Here is a 19,159-nt window from a genome sequence, read left to right on the forward strand (position 1 = left end):
CACTTAAAGCAAATTCAGATGTAATTTAAAGAGTCTTTAATAAAAACAAACTGGGAACCAGCAGAACATATAAAACAAGATCTTAACTCTCTAAACAGAACAAGTAATGTGACTCTAAAGTTAAAATTCCTCACAAGCAACAAGAACACATGCTGACGAAGTGAACATTTCTATTTCATACACATACATGCACATACAGTATCAAAGCAGAGATATGGTTATTCTATGTAAATATAATCCAAACTCAATACAAGAGAAAATATATTGTGCTGTGCATTATATCTTAAGTACGAACATATTAAAGTTTACCACAGCTCCCAATAAGCGCGTTCTGAACAGACAAGTCCTACTACATGACTTCGTAGCCGCTGCGGATTCCTCTCATCAACAAGCAGGCGAACACGATGCCCATTATCTGGAAGGAAAACAATTACATACAAGACAGAGAGGACATTGACATATGCTATTAACAGATATGTTTATTTTTTATTTTTTTTAATTAGATTTAGTTTGACAGACTTGTAAATCACAATATTTGTTTATATCCTGTAGCACTTTGAAAAGCAGGACAAAACTACCAGACGTGACAATACAAATGCAATAAGACAAACTTAAAGGGGCGCTATGCAGGTTTGGCAATTTCTTCTTTTTCTCTTCTTTTCTCGCTTTTTGCTCGCAGGTTTCTCTATAGAGCTCCCCTACAGCGTCGGAATAGATATTTGGCAGCACTGTGTAAGAACCAAGGGGGTAAGCTTTGCTTCAGAACTTGAACCTCCTATAGCGCCATTTTGATGCTACAAAACGATCACCTCCCGTTAGCATTCCATTGACTGCCATTCATTTTGACGTCACTTTGACAGCGAATAACTTTACATCTGAAGCGTTTAAAGACTATTTATCCATTGTTTATTTCTAAAGAAACACGCCAATGTATAAAAGGCTCCATTACCTTGTATCTCACGTTATGGCTCCGTAGCAGACGCTTTTGTAAAAATAGGCTAACGATTGTGTCATAACCAAGTGACTTACTGTCGCATAGTAGAGGAATTACCGTATAGTACAGGAGAAGCTCGCAGGCAGTTTAGACTTACATGAGCTGTTTAGGTTTAATTACTAATGTTAACTAGCATTTTAGTTAGCTAGTGATGTTATACGATACGTATGTATCGTCATATCCTAAAACGCTGTATCGGTATCGGAATACTGGAGTTTATGCACCATCCGATACCACGTAAGAACCCTAAAGAAAATCTAGTAAAGTAGTTTATTTATGTTTTTTCATTAAAACTATAAAAGAAAGTTCTGGGGCATTCCTTGTTTGCGTTTGTTATGTTTCACAAAGAGTTTAACCTGAGCCAGACCGACAACAAAAAATAACATATTACATCCATACAGTAGTAGTTACAATGTTAAAACTAAAATAAAACTGGTAGGAGGTATGATCGGCCGATAAGTTCAGGTATCGGAATCGGTATCGGGAAGCAAAAAAGTGGTATCGGACCATCTCTAATAATTAGCCTGTGCCTATGTTATCTCCTTACATATACCTATGCCCTCCGTCTCTGCAAGATTGGGAATGATTGAGATTTCTCTTGGCACAGCTACCAGAAGACTTCCAACTTTCAGACAGGTTGCTCACGTCACATCTACGTCGTCTCTCTCAGTTGGAGGCTGCTCAGTAACGCTCAGCGCTCACCGGGAAAAATGCTTCTAATATCCTTCACTGGTCTCCGTCCAGACCAACGGGATCTGTTGGTCCATTCTTATATACTGTCTATGGTAAAAACTTGCTCGGTCAGTCTGCCGTTTCCTCTTTCTCTGTTCCTCCGACAAAGCTTTCCTAGCTTTCTGCTTCTTTTTTGCCGGCTCAGCCATGACGATAGTGTGAAAAACTCCATCGCTACCGTTAGCCGTTCCTGGATGGGGCCGTGTATGTGTTCAGTGCCGTGAAGCAATTTGTTACATCGCGAGACCTGATATCGCGTGATACTTCCCGACAGCTCGCCGGCCAAAAGTTGCAAGGGTGGTTTTTCCGCTCACAGGCGCTAGCGGGGAGCGAGAAGACAACCTTTCAACTCGAAAAAAAAGTCATATAACCAGTCCAATGACTCCGAAGCTGTTCAGTTAAGGTAAAATAAGCTAAAAAAAAAACTGCATAGTTCCCCTTTAAAAAGTAATGAATTGAAATGAATAAATAAAAAAAAATCTCTTTCAAATGAAATTGTTGTGGTAAGTAAAATGTAGTAGTTACTAAGTACTGTCTTGTCTTTTTTTTTTCATTGATGTTACGTACCTGCAGGACGGCAATAACAATAGCTGCAATTATCACCCACAGGAGATTTTTCTTCAGAAAAGTCACCACAGCATCATGACAACCCTACAACAAAAGAAAAAAGTACTTTTAGATTCAACATGGACATTTGAACTACTTTACTTATTGGAGAGACCAGTTGTTTTGTGGTAAAACTTTGACTTCTTTTTATAACGGTTGTGTTTTATTAACTTTGGCTTGACTTCCTCATCAAGTCCCACACACCCCAATGCTGTATGTATAAAATACAATTTCTTTTGACCTCATAAAACTCAGTATGTAGAATGTATTGAAGTGGTAACCCTTCAATTAGCCACAAACTGTGCTTGCACATTTGATATATGCACCACAGATAATGGAGGTGTTGTGCAAACCAACTTGAACCAGGATTCCCATGACAATCAATGCTATGCCACATAACTGCAGGAAAGAGAGGGGGGGGGGTAGTTTAAGGTGGAATTTGTGGGATCATTTCTGCTCATTTTCATGTAATACAGGCATTGTTATTACACCAAATAAGGCCATATTTGATCTTTTATTTGTTACATAGGCTATGCATAAACAAATATTTTTTATTTTGTTTGCCAAAAAGTCATCCAACATAGTTTGGGGTCAGTTATACCACCGAGATGTTTTTGCTGCTGCTGGAGACAGTGTTGAGCTAAATCAGGATAAAAAGCAAAAACTATCTGTGTAGTTGGGTCATAATTGTTGCATTTATGTAAGAGATGCTCATTTTTTAAAACTCACATATCGATATCTACTGGGCTCCACTTCACACAGTAATTACTTTAATTGCCTTTATTGAATAGCCAACGGTAAACAATCCAGAGTTCCTGTTCCTGTTCACGCTCCTTCAGCCGAATGACAGCTGTATAAAGTTACTGCTAATGCAAACACTACATTTCCCCCTACTGTTGCTTCACATTTAAGTTGTTCAGCTGTGAAGCCATCACAGTTTACCTCCTGGTGAACTTTGGCAGCGTCTTTCATGGCATTGACTCCACACCTGGGAGTGACTTTCACACAGCATGAGTCAGGCACAGAGTTCTTGTCAGGTCCAAAGTCTGTCCAGTCAGAAGAACCATTCACGCCACAGCATTTCAACTGCAAATGAAAAACATTTAATATGGACAGACATGCCAGCAATGTACCGTAAAAAAAAATAAAATAAATTAGACCTTGTGTCAACAGATGTAGGTGCAAAGAAAAACAATGTCAAGTCATGCAGCGCAGACCAACAGGATGCAGCGGTGTTATGTGAAGGTGTTGGCAGACTGAGTAAACAATGAGTAGGAGAATTTACACTGAACTCACATCCTTCTGCAGCTTATCCAAAGACTTTTTGAATTCAGCTGTGCCGTTCTTGTAATCAGAAATCATGTCTTCAAGGCTATCCTGGACGACATCTGAGAGCTACATGGGAGACACGACATGGAAGTCAAACCACACCTTCTGCAGGGTATTATGTACTGCAACACATAAAAACAGTGTAGTTCTAAACTTACTTTGTTTCTGAAGATGTATCCGGCAATTACTGCTGCAATCTCAACAAGAATGACCAGAACGAGGAGGACAGCAAACTGGCGGAAAAAAAAGAAATAAAAGATAGTTAAGTGACTTACATGAACGCAATTACTATTCTAAGCTACATGACACATGTTTTCCACACATTCATTCATCCTACTGCAAAATTAAATTCTTTTTAAACATATTTAGGCTACATTTACATTGCTACGTTTTGGTATGAAAACAAATATCTTTTACTACGTTTACACCTCGTGTTCACACTGCTCTGGCGTTTCAGAGCCCCTAAACCTGAGAGAAATTTAAAAACGCTTCTGAGCCCGTTTTGGTTTGGAATCTCAGGGGGGGGTTTGTGTTGCAGCCTCGCAAACGAGACCTTTGGCAACACAGACAGTGACGCCAATGTTTCGTCGCCTGATTGGGTGATGATGTCTCGTTCTCTGAGACTACTAAGCTACGAACGTTACCATGGCAACTACCAACAACGGGCCGAGTATACATGCGGCCTCCTGTTTACCTCGGCAGACGCGTGTCCAGTATATGAGAATGTTCATGAGATACGCGGTTTGGCCATGTTAGTTTAAACGGAGAGAGTTCTTTTACTGGAGCTAAAACATTTGTGTGCACGGATTTTGCTTTTGGCTCAAAACTCCCCTTAAAAACCAAAACGCGGGCGCCCGGATAGCTCAGTTGGTAGAGCGGGCGCCCATATATAGAGGTTTACTCCTCGACGCAGCGGGCCCGGGTTAGACTCTGACCTGCGGCCCTTTGCTGCATGTCATTCCCCCCTCTCTCTCTCCCCTTTCATGTCTTCAGCTGTCCTGTCGAATAAAGGCCCAGAAATGTCCCAAAAATATAGTCTGGCTATCACCAGACTAAGCTCAATCTTTCAATCTCTCAATTAGTCTGGGGGGGGTCTGCTCTGTATTATGTATTACTATGCGTGATCAACGGGCATAGTTCAAATGACTCTGTACGCAATTGGATAGTCCTTCAACAAATCAGACCAACAATCCGGGTGACGTACTTTGCAGAGCGAGGCACCACGATTGTAGTAAAAATTATTTTTAAAAAGCCAGTCGGTAGTAAGGCAAACACATCCTTCTTTTGTAGGAATTGTTCCAGGGCAAGTTTCCATGGCCATCAGGTGGCCATCATGTTGAATGTAAACAAAAAGCTGCTTGCCTTTGCTTCTCTGTCGTCATATAGCCAATAGCGCGCCAGGTAGATAAGCCAGTTTGTGATTGGTCCCCGCAAATTTGTAACGGAAGCAGGATAGATAAACGTACAGGTTTCCAGCCTGAGCTGTAGGGCAAAATCAAATCGCCGGCAGATTGGGCTGGGTTTACCCAGTCTACAAAAAATAATCTTAAAAAAAAACACATAGCAATGTAAATGTAGCGTTAAATCTAACCCCATAGAATTCAACCTTTGTTGTTGTTGTGTGGTTTAACTATGTGAATTACCGTGGCGACCATGCAGTGGTTCTCTTTCCAGGCACCACAGCAGCCGAAGAAGGCGATGAAGAAAATCACCACGCCGACGGCAATCAGAACAATCGGGGCTCCTGAGGCTGTGGCATCCTTCATCATCAAGGTTTTGTGCAGACCCAATTGAACCAGGACTCCCACCACAACCAGTGCTAAACCACATAACTGCAGGAAAGAGAGAGGGGGGGGGGTTAGTTTAAGGTGGAATTCGTTGGACAACGTCTGCTCATTTTCATGTAATACAAGCATGTTTCTTTGGTTTGAGACAACAGATTATTTGATAACACAATGGAGGTAAAGAAAGGCTGTAATCATTTTATAACGGAACTGAATGCCTAATTTTTTTATTTAACCACTACTAAATACATTTTATTTATCACAATTAAATATTGTGTCTGACAACCATTGATCTGAATTCATGTGGTTTGAATTCTCTTTAAAATTTCCAGACGGTAATTTTAGCCACCATAAATGGTTTACCATCTTAAATTAGCAAGCTAACATTTGCTAATTGAAACTGAAGTAGGCTGACGGAATGTCATTAGCTTTGCAAAAACAAAGTTTTGAATAAATTGGCATTTGGACCCGATGGTGGCGCTAAATAAAAAAGGGAACCATGAATGTCTGTACATAATTTCACGACAATCCGTCCGAAGGTTGTTGAGATATTTCAGTCTGGACCAAAGTGCGGGGAACCAATGATCGCCATTGCCATCCACAGAGCCAAGCTGCTTAAAATACCTAGTGGAGATTTTACCGGTGGGAAATAAAACCACATACATACAGTGGATGATTCTCAAAGTATTAACTACTGTTAGATTTCCACTTGCTTATAAGATTCAAACTTCCATATGTTCCATATTTAACTTCAACTTGCTTCCATATGAACAACTCACTCAAACTAAATGATTAAGCACTAGGGCTGGGCAATACATCGATATTATATCGATATATGAGGCTAGATATCGTCTTCAATTTTGGATATCGTAATATCCTGATGTGACACGAGTGTTGTCTTTTTGTGGTTTTAAAGACTGCATTACAGTAGAGTGATGTAATTTTCTGAACACACCAGACTGTTGTAGCTGTTCTATTATCTGCATTTACCCACTTAGTTATTATATCAACATAATAACTGATGATTATTTATCAAAAATCTCATTGTGTGCATATTTTGTGAAAGCACCAATTGTCAACCCTACAATATCGCCACAATATCGATAGAGGTATTTGGTTAAAAATATTGGGATATTTAATTTTCTCCAGCTCTATTAAGCACTAATGCTAAATAGATGGAAGGAAGTTGCAACGGTCTTCAGTTCCCGTATGCAGATGTGAAATGATCAGGTGATAGAATGTGATATACATGTGTCACTGCTTTGGGTGGGGTACTGAGAGCAGACCATTAGATCTTCTACAAACATTGTGTGTGGTCGGACTGTTTGACCATAATCAGATGGTATCAACTGGCTCTAAAGCAAACATCACACTGAACGGCATGTTCTTCACTTTGACAGCAGGCTGCCTGTCCCCTCAGGGTGGATACAACAGTGGTGGGTGGAATTCAATTAGGGAACAGGAAGGGATTTAACCACGAGCTGAGAATAGTCAGATGAAAGATTAGTCCAGCAGCAGAAAAATATGTATTAAAAACGTATGTATTAAATATATTTATATGTGCCAAGACAATAATAGCAGATTAATCGATAAGGAAAATAATCATCAGGTGCAGCCACTCAACTCTACCGCGTCTTCATTTATTTTTATTGGACATTAAACAGACCTTCAAGTACTAACTCTAACTGTAGCAGAAAAACTAAACCACAAACTTAAGAGTTTAAAAACTCCTTTGCAGGCAGAACTGTAAAAAAGAGCAAAAAGACTTATTACTGCCATATTTTGTACATAAATGCTGACAGGCTATGTCTTAAATTGCATCTTATGTAATGACACATCAATGAGGATGTTTGAGTAAGGACGTCACTGGTCAAGTGATACATGAGGACAGAATAAGGAGTGGAAAAAACTGCCCGCAAGGCGTGAAGTACTGTCGACATATTAACCGGTTTGGAAAATTAAATGACTCTGACTTTGGATGTGTCTCATTGTTTGTGACGACGACATCCTAATGTTGCAATGAGTATAACATACTGATAACTAGAGCTTAAAGTTATTTTATTGTTATTTTCTTTATTACTCAATGAATCGTTTAGTCTACAAAATGTTGGAAAATGGTCAAAAAAAATACCCTTTACAATTTGAGCCCAAGTGGACTTCTTCAACTTGCTTATTTTTTTTTTTTTTCTAAACCAACAGTCCAAAATCCAAAAAAGGAAATGAAGACAGACTGCAAATATTCACATTTGAGTAGATGGAAACTGTGATATTTGGGCCTTTCCGGTATAAAGAAATCATTTAAAATATTGTGTCTGGTCTGGGGAACGCCTCAAGGTTCCCAAGGAAGAGTGGGTAAACGTGCTTTGCTCAGCCTGCTAATTTATTGACCTCTTGATCAGTCTTACTACCGTTACATACGTCATCAGGCAAAAACAAACACATCCTGGCAGGAAGTAGCTAGAACAGGAAAGAGACATCCATTTGGCCTATAGGGTTGTTATATAACTCTTTCTTTCTGTATTTAATTTAAGTCAATTCTCTCAAGCTGTTTTTATAAAAAAAAAAATAAAAAATAAAAAAAATGTTATTCAGTATAGCCAAGTCACCGTCAACAAATTAACAGAAGCCCCAAGATCAACAACTCCCAGCCAAACTACAAAGCAAGATTTGGCGTTAACGAGGTAACTTCAGGTTCAACCCAGGGTTTTCTGTATCACGACGGTGGATCACTTGTTACCGGGTTAAATCGCCATGGTAACTTATGCTGAACACCTAACCTGGTCGGGAGCAGGTTAAGTTGGAGATTAGAGATCAACCGGTGTAAAAGCACCGCCTACTGACCAATCAATACTCGATTGATAACGGCGTCACCATTGTAACCGGCAATTTCCACTGGATGCGGAACGTCTCCGGAACGTCGACGGAGTCATTAGGTTTCCATTAAAGTCAGTGTGTGCATTTCCACAGACTGCGGAACGTCTGCGTCCCTACTCCGTCCCAGTTCAGTCAGTCCGCAGCAGATACGCAGAGATTCTATTTTTGACGGACGACGGAGAGCTCCGCAGCAATTCAGCACACGGCAGATAGTGCGGGACAGGAAGTCGAGCACAGAAACAAAATAAATATCCGGTTAATTTTCAAAATAAAATACACCGTGCTCACGGCGGATCATATTTCCCTGCACTACACCTTGAAAGCACAGCACATAGTTGTCTCCCCTCATCTCCTCTGGATGGAAACTAACTGGTGGTGGTTTTGTGGTTCTATTCTACCTGAATTCGCAACTACAGCTGTCAGTCATGGCCGCAGCCGTTCCGCAACAAATCCCTGTGGGTATTGACGGACGGCGGAGCACGCAGCCGGCACGCAGCCGGCACGCAGCGGAGCCGGTCCGCAGCCATTACGCATCTAGTGGAAATCCCTGGTTAGAAGATCAGGCGGAGCTTGGTGCGCGGAGAGAGAGAGAGAGAGAGAGAGAGAGAGAGAGAGAGAGAGAGAGAGGGGTGCGCTCATAAAAGTTAAAACATTTAGAGACCGACAACCCCGTTACATTCCCTGATGGGTATTTTTATGACATATATAGATTTTCAGCGGAGTGAATTACATATAGGCATTTATTTACATATATATTTATCAGCTTGTTGAGCCGTGTGTTGCTAATGCCACACATCGGTTTGAATTACATTTTTTATTTGCTCTCACGATCACTTACCACTGCCAGGGTTGCAAGTGCAACTGATAACATAATAGGCTAAAGCAACGACAGTTTATGGAAAGCACAAGTGTAATTATGGTCAAGATATTGTGCCTGATGGGGAAGTGATATTGATATGCGTTGTGATTTACACATTTAAAGCATCGGCTATTTTTTTTTGCTAGCTTTCCTTCCTGTTTTAGGAAGCAGCGACTGTATTGCGTTTTGCCTGTAAAACCGTGTCTGTGTTCTTCATATTTACGTAGGATTATAGTTTGCTCTTCTTATGTAAAATAGGCACCTCTGGTAGATGATTGCGACATGGTCGCGCTGTGCAAACACCGCCTCTTTTATGTGAACGCGCGCGTCGCTGGATTGGGTGATTGAATTAGTTGTTAACCACCATCGTGACACAGTTAATGCTGGACCGCGGTTGTTAGGTTAGGTGAAGCCAGGGAACTGAAAGAAATCCAGGGCATGTTGGTCTTGATTCATAGTACAGGCCTCTTACTACTGCTCTCACGTAAGATTAACAGAAATGCCTATGTCTGTCAGAATAAAAAGCATACATATGTACACTGGAAGTCTCTAGCCTTAATGTTGTGTATTATCCATGTTTGCCCTTGCTGCCACTTTGTTGGCTACACCAATGTAAATATTTGAGCTTCAGTCAAAAAGGTGGCTAATGGTTGACGTAGGAAAACCTAATGGAGTGAACAGAAAAGGCAAACAGGGCAAAGACGGTCACATCAGTCCCACAATAGAATAGAATAAAAGAGAATACAATAGTAATGAAATAAATCAAAACAAATACGGGTTTAGCCAGGTTATGTTTTTTTGCTTTAGCTTGAGCTTATTTTCTTGATGAAAATATGAAACCTTAGTTTAGTTAATTATTAATCAGCAACCATTCTGATACTCAATTAACTGTTTTAGTCAAGCAATGCTAAAATTATTTTTGTTTTATTGGACGCACTGAGTAACATTTGGACTGTTGTTTGAACAAAACAAGACATTTGAAGAAGTCCCTTTTTTTTACTGTTTTCCAACATTTTACTAACTTATATCATTGAGAAAATGAATGAATTGATAAGGTAATATGTTGCTTTAACCCATCCCATTTAGCATTAATGTACAGTATTAGTCAGCAATTATAACTTCTCCTATTCAGTCTTTTTATCATTACAATTGTGTTCTGCTATATTATTATTCATTATCTGTTTATACAACTACATTATAGTGTGTTACAAACTTGTATTTGATTACTATAAACTGCTGTTTTTTTTGTTATATTGTATTAAAGTGGACTGTTGGACAAAGCAAAACATTTGAAGATATCCCTCTGGAATTTCTTACTGTTTTCCATGATGCTTTAGCCCCTCCTATTTAGCATTTATAAGCAGAATATAATCATTTAATAAATGTTTATAACACACTATAATGTTTATTTATGTACAGCATATTTCTGCCACCACGGTATCAGAAATAGGGCTGTACAAAAAATGTAGTCGCGGTTGCCTTTTAAATTATCCTGCTGCTCACATTGCAATTTAACAACAAGTAGAACTACTCAGAGGTTATGGGCTCGTCCAGTTTAACTCCACATACTGCTGTGTTGATGTAGTTTACTGTCAAAACGTTCGCTTTCTTCCTAGTCGACGAACAGCTCCGCCACAAACGTCACTGCGGTGGGTGCGTTCTAAGTGTAGACCTGTTGTAGATGTTAAGTGCCCTATAGTTCCTCAAAAAATACACTTCAATCCAAAACATTTGGCAGCGGGATGCGGGGGGGGGGGGGAGGACAGACCTGCCCCCACTTCCAAAAAATAAATCTGAAAGGAAACACTGTACAGTATTTGCTAACAATTATACGTTCTCATGTAAATGGATGCATTTATATAGTGCTTTTCTAGTCTTAACGACGACTCAAAGGGCTTTTACATAGTGCAGGCCCCATTCACACCAGTTCATACACTGGTGGCAGAGGCTGCCATACAAGCTGCTCATCAGATAAACATTGACATACCGATGGTGCAGTGGCATTCAGTGTCTTGCCCAAGGACACTTCGACATGGGACTGCAGAGTCAGGGATTGAACCTTTGAACCAATTGGTAGACGACTGCTCCACCACCTGAGCCACAGCGCCCACCATGAAATATTTTTTTTTGCATTATTACAACCGTGTTTTATTATATAATTAGGGCTGGGAACAGAATTCAATATTTTTTTAGGTAACGACCGAATTGCCTCCTTAGTATCCAGTATCGAAAAAATGCCTCGTCATTCAATACCAGATTTCAATACCTAAGGAGTAAATCTCATCAGCGTCAGCGAGCCAATAAGCACGCAGCATGCTTCTACCTAGATCTAATAATGCTGCCAATTGGCTGTCTAACATTACACGTCGTAGAGGAATGCTGGAAAAACGCATGTAGCAGGAGCTGACAAATAAATGAAAAGATTTGTGTGTTATATTATTATTTTTTTATAATATTTTTGTTTAAATGGATTTTATAAATTGGTATCGAAAAAAGTATCGCTCAGGAACTCTTATCAAAGTCACGGTATTGGTAGCAGTATCAACATTTTTGAACGATACTCAGCCCTGAAAATTATTCAGCTGGACCAAATTATTTATTATCTGTTTACACACCAGCCACCAGATTCATTTTCCGGTTATTCTCTCAATTACATTAGTTTATAAAATGTTGGAAAGTAAAAAATGCCAGAGTGATGTCTTCAAATGTCATGTTTGATATTCCGTTTATTACAACAGAACAAAAATATTAAATGTGGTTACCATCAATAATATAATACAAATCAAATAATTGTTAGTTACAGTCCTAAATGTGCACTGAGTAGATGGAATAAATAAACCTTTGTCATTCTCTACTTCCTCCTGTCCTGTGTGAGATGATTATGAGAGTTTCACTCAGTGCAACAGAGTTCAAATCACCGTGTGAAGCTTTCAGTGGCATTGTGTCAGTAAAGGAGGGGACAAAAAAAAAGTGTTGATCTGGAATCTGTATGAATCACATGATGCTGTGACAAAAATCTAGTCATAAGATTCACATTCCATCATCACCACCTCTTGCTCAAACACACAATGAACGGGCAGGTTACATCCAGGAAATGCTCAGCTTAATCCAGGATATTTGAGACGAATGTCCTCGTGTTCATGTTCCTGTCATGCTTTCATAAAAAATTGGTAATAAACAAACATGTGACCCAGGGAGTAAGTGTTCAGGAATAAAAAATAAGTCAAAAGGGGATGGTCAAAGGTTGCTTGCCCATCAGCTGATTTTACAGATAAATTACATGTGTAAAAATAGCAAAACAAGACCAGATTCCTGCTTCAAGTCAGGGGGCAGGTAAAAAACAGAAAGGTTACATTAACTAGTCCGTATTTCAGCCTGCCAAAAAGATACACTGATGTATTTTGATAACATAAATCACATTGGAGAACATCACAAGGCATTATTTCCCGTTAGCTCTTTTGTTGCTTTCATTTTGGCAACCACAAGCTCCATCAACTTTGCGGTAACATTATTATTATGTATTATGTTTGGGGGCCATCTGCATCCACTCTGCTGCCTTTTGATCGTTAACATTTAAAGAGAAAGTAAGCAGTTACTCACCCAGAAAAGGAAGTTGAAAAAGAAGAGCAGGAACTTGACACATTTCATTCCCCCCACTACACCCATGGCTGACGAGGATATGGTTTCCTGGAAGAAGAAAAAAATAAAAACACACTTTTTCATGGCAGAATTATATGAACATTACCTCAGCTGTAATACAGGCAGCCGCATGGAAGACATGAGTCATTTGATTTCTGATTGATATTTGAGTAAAAAGGCCTTCAACATTAACTGAACAGCTATGACAAACCGCACATTTTAGTTTCCATTACATACGTAGGTCAGTGGACCACACATGGCCTGATTGTTGGACTGAATTTAATTACAACCAATTTTCAACTGCCTCAGCATGTAAGGCTGCTGCAAGGCTGTTGAACAGGTCCAGCAGCAACATGACTCCCATTTTTATCCTCCTCAAATTGTCTTCCTATCAAGTTCAATACTCATTCTAAAGTTCTTGTTCTGACATATAGAGCCCAGCATGGCCAGGTAGCGGTGTACACTATGGGTGTACATCTCTAATCTGTTCCATCCTTAGATCACCATCAGATGACCAGGGCTTACTGGGTGTCCCTCGAGCTCTCCGTGGACCATGCCTTAATAGGGGCTGCGGGGCGCCTGTGTAGCTCATCTGGTAGAGCGGGTTCGACTCCGACCTGTGGCCCTTTATGCATGTCATTCCCCCCTCTCTCTCCCCATTTTATGTCTAAGGTGTCCTATCAAATAAAGGCCTAAATATCCCCCAAAAATAATACTGAGTTAAATAGTAGCTGCGACACCGTGAAACGCCCTTCATATTGTCTTACGTTCTGTGGTCTCTGTTGACGATTTAAAAAAGCAGCTCAAGACTCACCTGGCCTTTGTCTCATGTTTGTAATTTAGTTTATTTTTAAGTTTTATTGTGGTGGCTTGTTTTTTTTACTGTTTTTTTTGGTCTTATGTAGGCCTACTTTGTTCTGTAAAAGGTGCTGTATTAAATAACCTAAACGTATTAGCTATCCATAACGTTAATTAAATTAAAAAGACAAATCAAAGTTTAGAGCCAACGCTACTTTGTGTAAACAGTAAATAAAAAAGGAGACAGGTCTGTACTTTAAATATATTAAATAATGTTCAGGCCCAACAACACATTGTCTGGGCCCCTGATAACATCAAAAGTTCCATTTTGAAGAAGAAGCAGAGCCCGTCCTCCCTCTGACCGTAAATCGCCGCTAGGTTAGCAACAATACCAGCTTTGCCACAGGCCAAATAATTACATCAACCACTTTCTATTATTGAATTTGTTAAGTTTAGACAACTAAGTTAGTCTTACATAAACACAAACAGCTAGACACTTTTCCTCCACGACTTTACTTCCTCTTTTTAACTAGCTAACTAACGATAACTCCTTTTTTTGGGGAAGATCCTTAACCGTTCCAAAATTGTTAACGGAAAAATGGTTAGCTAGCATAACGAATAAAAGTCCGTTATTTCGGTAGTCTTTTGAGGTCTAACGTTACCTTTGTGTGAAGAAGTCTTAACAATCCTACGATGAGAGGCACAGACGACGATGTGTTGAAATTTTAGTCTAACTTCTGTTTATAGTCCCGTCCCGTCCCTCCTCCTTCCTCACTCGGCTTCTTTAGTTTACAACTCCTCCTTCAGACTTCTCCATTTATTGACCATAACTTACTTAGCTACTTGCTGCATTCAGAGTCTTCTCGTTTAACACACAACTCCATTAAAACACGTAGCCACTGGGTCTTCTCGCTGGTAAAATTAAGAAAAAAAAATGGTAGAAGAAGTATTCAGATATTTTACATAAGTAAAAGTAGCAACAGTGGTGGATCGTTACTTTGAGTAATTCCATGTTCTGTCATTGTGCTACATTTTTCTCCACTAGGCCTACATCTAGCCTAGTTCTAATCTTTAGTTACTAGTTTCTTTGCAGATTCAGATTATCAAAACAATTTACAAATGGGTGTTTGTAAATATGATGTATTATAGATTAAATAACCCAGCAGTATAATAACTAGGACTACCAGAAGTAAAAGTACTCATTAAGCAGAATGGTCCATTTTACAAAAAAGTAGACTACATTATAGGCCTATTAGTGTATATAACTATTGATGTATTCATGTATACATCCCTTTAATGTTGCAGCTGGTAAAGGTGGGGCTAATTCCAAATACTTTATATACTACTGGGCAGCTTAATAATACACCATCATATTCTTTAATAATCTGAATAATAAGGGTAATGCTGTTAATCATTAATAGATGCTTAAAAAGTTATTAATAAATAGGTTATGGTTCAGACGCCCCCTGCAGCATTTTTCCAGAAGTACGTGGCCATATGGTCCAATCAGTCAAAAGCAGTTGTTCCTATTAATGGCTAAAAATGAAAAATGGCTAACACACCTTTCTTAACTTTCTTTCGTGTTGCTCTGGTCTCAAAACACCTCACCAAAGCACAACAGCTGAAGATTAGCCAGCTGGCTAACACTGGCACATTTACAGTAATGTTGTGCATTGTCCTTATAAATAAAATAATAAATACATTAAATAAATAAATCTTAAAGCCACATGCTGCTCATAATAGTGAAATACACAAAGGAAGAAAGGCAGTGTGAAATATATGAATCAGATTGTTATCCCCACATATTCCAAGTCTCTCATCTCCTAAAACAGAGACATTATTAAGGGTGATTCAAATTGAAATGAAACACTGTAAATCATGTATTTATTTTATCTATATTATTGTAATTTATTTCATGCCTTTGATGTTTATGTAGCCAACCTTATGCTTTTTTATTTTTTTTATTCAGTGCTTACTTGTGTTCAATTTGTTGTTTTTGTTTAGAACACTTGTAATTGTAATTGTTCATTATCTATATAGCTGTAATCCTTCTCTTCCTTAGGTGAGACTCCTTCTATAAGCCCCTAGGAGTTTTCTTAATATCACCTGCACAATCTTTATTTTTCATTATTTAACTTTTTGTGTTATTGTTGTCTTGATTTTATTGTGCAAAATAAAAAATAATAATAATAAAAAAATACCCCCAGCATTTCCTCTTTCACACATTGACTGAGTAACATCCTCAGGCTGCTCAATAACTGCCTTCTTGAGCAATATGTTTGAAGAATTCAAATGACACTCAACTTTTTGTCAAAATGCAGGAACCAACTTTCAAACCAGAAATCATTTAACCATCATTACTCTCATAACCATGTTATGTTAAGAAGAGTGAACAAAGTGAACATGTTGCTCAAATTTATGGCCATGTGGTGAAAGTCTTAAGTCTTTGTGAATACTATGAATTCAGTATTTAAATCTCACATTTTTGTTGTGCTAACTCTTCCATTTTCAACCAATTCATTAAGATGGGATTTCTTTTTTTTTAGCAGTGTTTCCCTTCTAACTCTTGATTATGCTAAGTGGGGACCTCTGAATCATGCTGCATTTATTCTCACATTAATGCTGATAAGATGAATGAGACCAATGGAGGTAAACAATTTGGTCTCACTATAGCTACCTATCCACTTACTGGCCATAAGCTTATCAAAAATCAAACAACTGAGTGACCTACATCTCTGAGCAAATAATGGGCCTATAATATCAGCTTAAACTTTAACTCATGCTCAGGAACTGAATTTACAATAACATTTTCATTTGACTGGAACACGTATGAGTGTTGTGGTTGGTTACATTGACATATACAGTACTGTGCAAAAGTTTTAGGCAGGTATGAAAAAATGCTGTAAACTAAGAATGCTTTCAAAATTGGAAGTGTTAATAGTTTATTTTCATCAATTAACAAAATGCAGTGAATGAACAGAAGATAAATGTAAATCAAATCAATATTTGGTGTGACCACCCTTTGCCTTCAAGACAGCATCAATTCTTCTAGGTACACTTGCACAAGGTTTTTGAAGGAACTCAGCAGGTAGGTTATTCCAAACATCTTGGAGAACTAACCACAGATCTTCTGTGGATGTAGGCTTCCTCAAATCCTTCTGTCTCTTCATGGTATCCCAGACAGACACGATGATGCTGAGATCAGGGCTCTGTGGGGGCCATGCCATCACTTCCAGGACTTCTTGTTCTTCTTTACACTGAAGATAGTTCTTAAAGACCTTGGCTGTGTGTTTGGGGTCGTTGTCCTGCAGCAGAATAAATTTGGGGCCAATCATATGCCTCCCTGATGGTATTGCATGATGTATTATTTCTCTGCATTGAGGGCACCATTAATCCTGACCCAATCTTCAACTCCATTTGCAGAAATGCAGCCCTAAACTTGCAAGGAACCTCCACCATGCTTCACTGTTTCCTGCAGGAACTCATTATTGTACCGCTCTAGAGCCCTTTGGCGAACAACCTGCCTTATGCTACAGCCAAATATTTCAATATTTTGACTCATCAGTCCAGAGCACCTGCTGCCATTTTTCTGCACCCCAGTTCCTATGTTTTCGTGTATAGTTGAGTTGCTTGGCCTTGTTTCTATGTCGGAGGTATGGCTTTTAGGCTGCAACTCTTCCATGAAGACCACTTCTGGCCAGACTTCTCTGGACAGTAGATGGGTGTACCTGGGTCCCACTGGTTTCTGCCAGTTCTGAGCTGATGGCACTGCTGGACATCTTCCGAGTTGGAAGGGAAATAAGCGTCTACGATCCTCAACGTTCCCTGACTTTTTGCAAGTGCACCTATAAGAATTGATGCTGGTTTGAAGGCAAAGGGTAGTAACACCAAATATTGATGTGATTTAGATGTTTTTTTGGTCGCTCACTTTGCATTTTGTAAATTGATAAAAATAAACAATCATTATTTATGTTTTTGAGAGCATTCTTAGTTAACAGCATTTTTTTCACACCTGCCTAAGACTTTTGCACAGTACTGTATAAAGCAGAAGGGTTCAGTTTAAACCTCCCTGTGAACTGCGGGACCACAATGATAAGGCAACTAACATGCAGCATCATGTAGTTAAGCCATTTGTACACCACGGTAAAGTTTAGAATGAGAGTGTACAGTCATGCTAGAAGCTCTGTGAGGCTGTACTTACAGTAGGCACAGTGGTACATGCTCAAAATATTGATGTTAAGCAGTTATTATGACCAACATTTTCACTATCTTAGTTAAGCGTGCCAGCGTCACAAAAGTCAGCGGAATTCATCCTCTGGAGACCAATGTATGTACAAAATGCCTTGTCAATCCACCGTTGCTGTATGTGGTTTGGATGTTGCAATGTGCAGACAGCCTATTCTATTCCGCCTATTAGTCACAGCATGCTTACAGTCATCAGTGTTTGTGTGTATAGGACTACTCCAATCGTAAACCTTCATAAGCTTATCCTTAAGCAGCCTCCATATTTCTACTTGTATTTACTTACTCCACCAATGTCAAACAGGTGTTCTTGTTTATACTAAAGGTACACCAGTTGGTAAAAGAGTTTCTACCTGGGCCCTCACATAAACTAATTACAGTAACACTAAATTATTTTAGTTTTTTTTTTGTTTTTGACCATGTTCATGTTCCAAATGGTTGCTACTAGAAGAAAACAGCCTGAGAAGAGCTGGAGATTCAGTGAGGAGTGGGCTCATTCCCCCTCACAGTGTTTGTTTTGTTAGATTGCCATTTGTTTGATTTAAGACATTTAGTCATTTAATTTATATTGTGTTAAGTTATAGTTTTATTAAAAGGCTCATTAAGGTCAAACTGCAATCCTGACTCCTGGTCTCCTGTTTTTGCTATGGTAAGGTGTTATCTTTCGATTTCAATCTTTGTTTCCATATGGACTGTATAGTACAAGGTGCCATATGAAATGTATCATTATTAAATGTATCTTATATTTGAATTTCTCAACATTCTTCTCACCACTGATAATGGGCTTTGGAATTGAGACAAAATTATGTCAGTGTTCCATTTTCTTTCATTTTGGACACCTTATACATTGAGTGAAAGAACACCCTGATTTGTCATGCTATATTTACACATTTGATATTGCTGGATTCAGCACAACCCCACCTTTCCAACAAGCCATCATATGTGTTTCTATGATAATCCCTGGCAAAATAACCACAAAGTAAATTAAAACATTCTGCATAGATATTCATTTTTTTTGCATGTTCGCCTATTTTAGGTATGTGTTTATAGGTCTCTATTTATTCCATACATCAAGATATTTACATCTAGTCTTTTCTAGTAGGTAAAGCAACTTCCTGACTACAAACATGCCAAGTTTCAAAGCTCTCAGAGCTTGTGTGATTGATCTGCATTAGTTTCTATGCCTTAACTTCCATACGGACAGGCTATATTTTAGCCCTTTTTTTTGGTTTTGGGGTGTATAACAATATCTGTTAATTTAACAATCTTAGCAGTAAAATATTTTTAGCCAAGAATCCATTT

General features: G+C 38.8%; 1 protein-coding gene across 1 annotated transcript; it reads right to left on the minus strand.

The window, feature by feature from the left end:
- Positions 1 to 19: 19 nt before the first annotated feature.
- cd63 (CD63 molecule) lies at positions 20 to 14,482 on the minus strand. The gene is made up of 8 exons (XM_039801218.1): positions 14,278 to 14,482; positions 12,779 to 12,865; positions 5,305 to 5,493; positions 3,820 to 3,894; positions 3,629 to 3,727; positions 3,275 to 3,418; positions 2,294 to 2,377; positions 20 to 415 (listed from the first exon to the last, which is right to left on the minus strand). Exons 2-8 carry the CDS (start codon positions 12,842 to 12,844, stop codon positions 350 to 352), a joined length of 723 nt encoding a protein of 240 aa, XP_039657152.1. The 5' UTR covers positions 12,845 to 12,865; positions 14,278 to 14,482; the 3' UTR covers positions 20 to 349.
- Between the last annotated feature and the right edge of the window lie 4,677 nt (positions 14,483 to 19,159).

This window comes from Perca fluviatilis, chromosome 5 (genome assembly GCF_010015445.1).
Source record: "Perca fluviatilis chromosome 5, GENO_Pfluv_1.0, whole genome shotgun sequence".
NCBI classification, from domain to species: Eukaryota; Metazoa; Chordata; class Actinopteri; order Perciformes; family Percidae; genus Perca; species Perca fluviatilis.

Excerpts from the sequence above, each read along its gene's own strand:
- cd63 (XM_039801218.1), bottom strand. The coding sequence starts at position 12,844 with ATGGGTGTAGTGGGGGGAATGAAATGTGTCAAGTTCCTGCTCTTCTTT. Across the intron at positions 3,728-3,819 it reads GATACATCTTCAGAAACAAA|CTCTCAGATGTCGTCCAGGA; the intron begins GTAAGTTTAGAA and ends TCTCCCATGTAG. Across the intron at positions 2,378-3,274 it reads CTGCCAAAGTTCACCAGGAG|GGTTGTCATGATGCTGTGGT; the intron begins GTAAACTGTGAT and ends CTTTTGTTGTAG.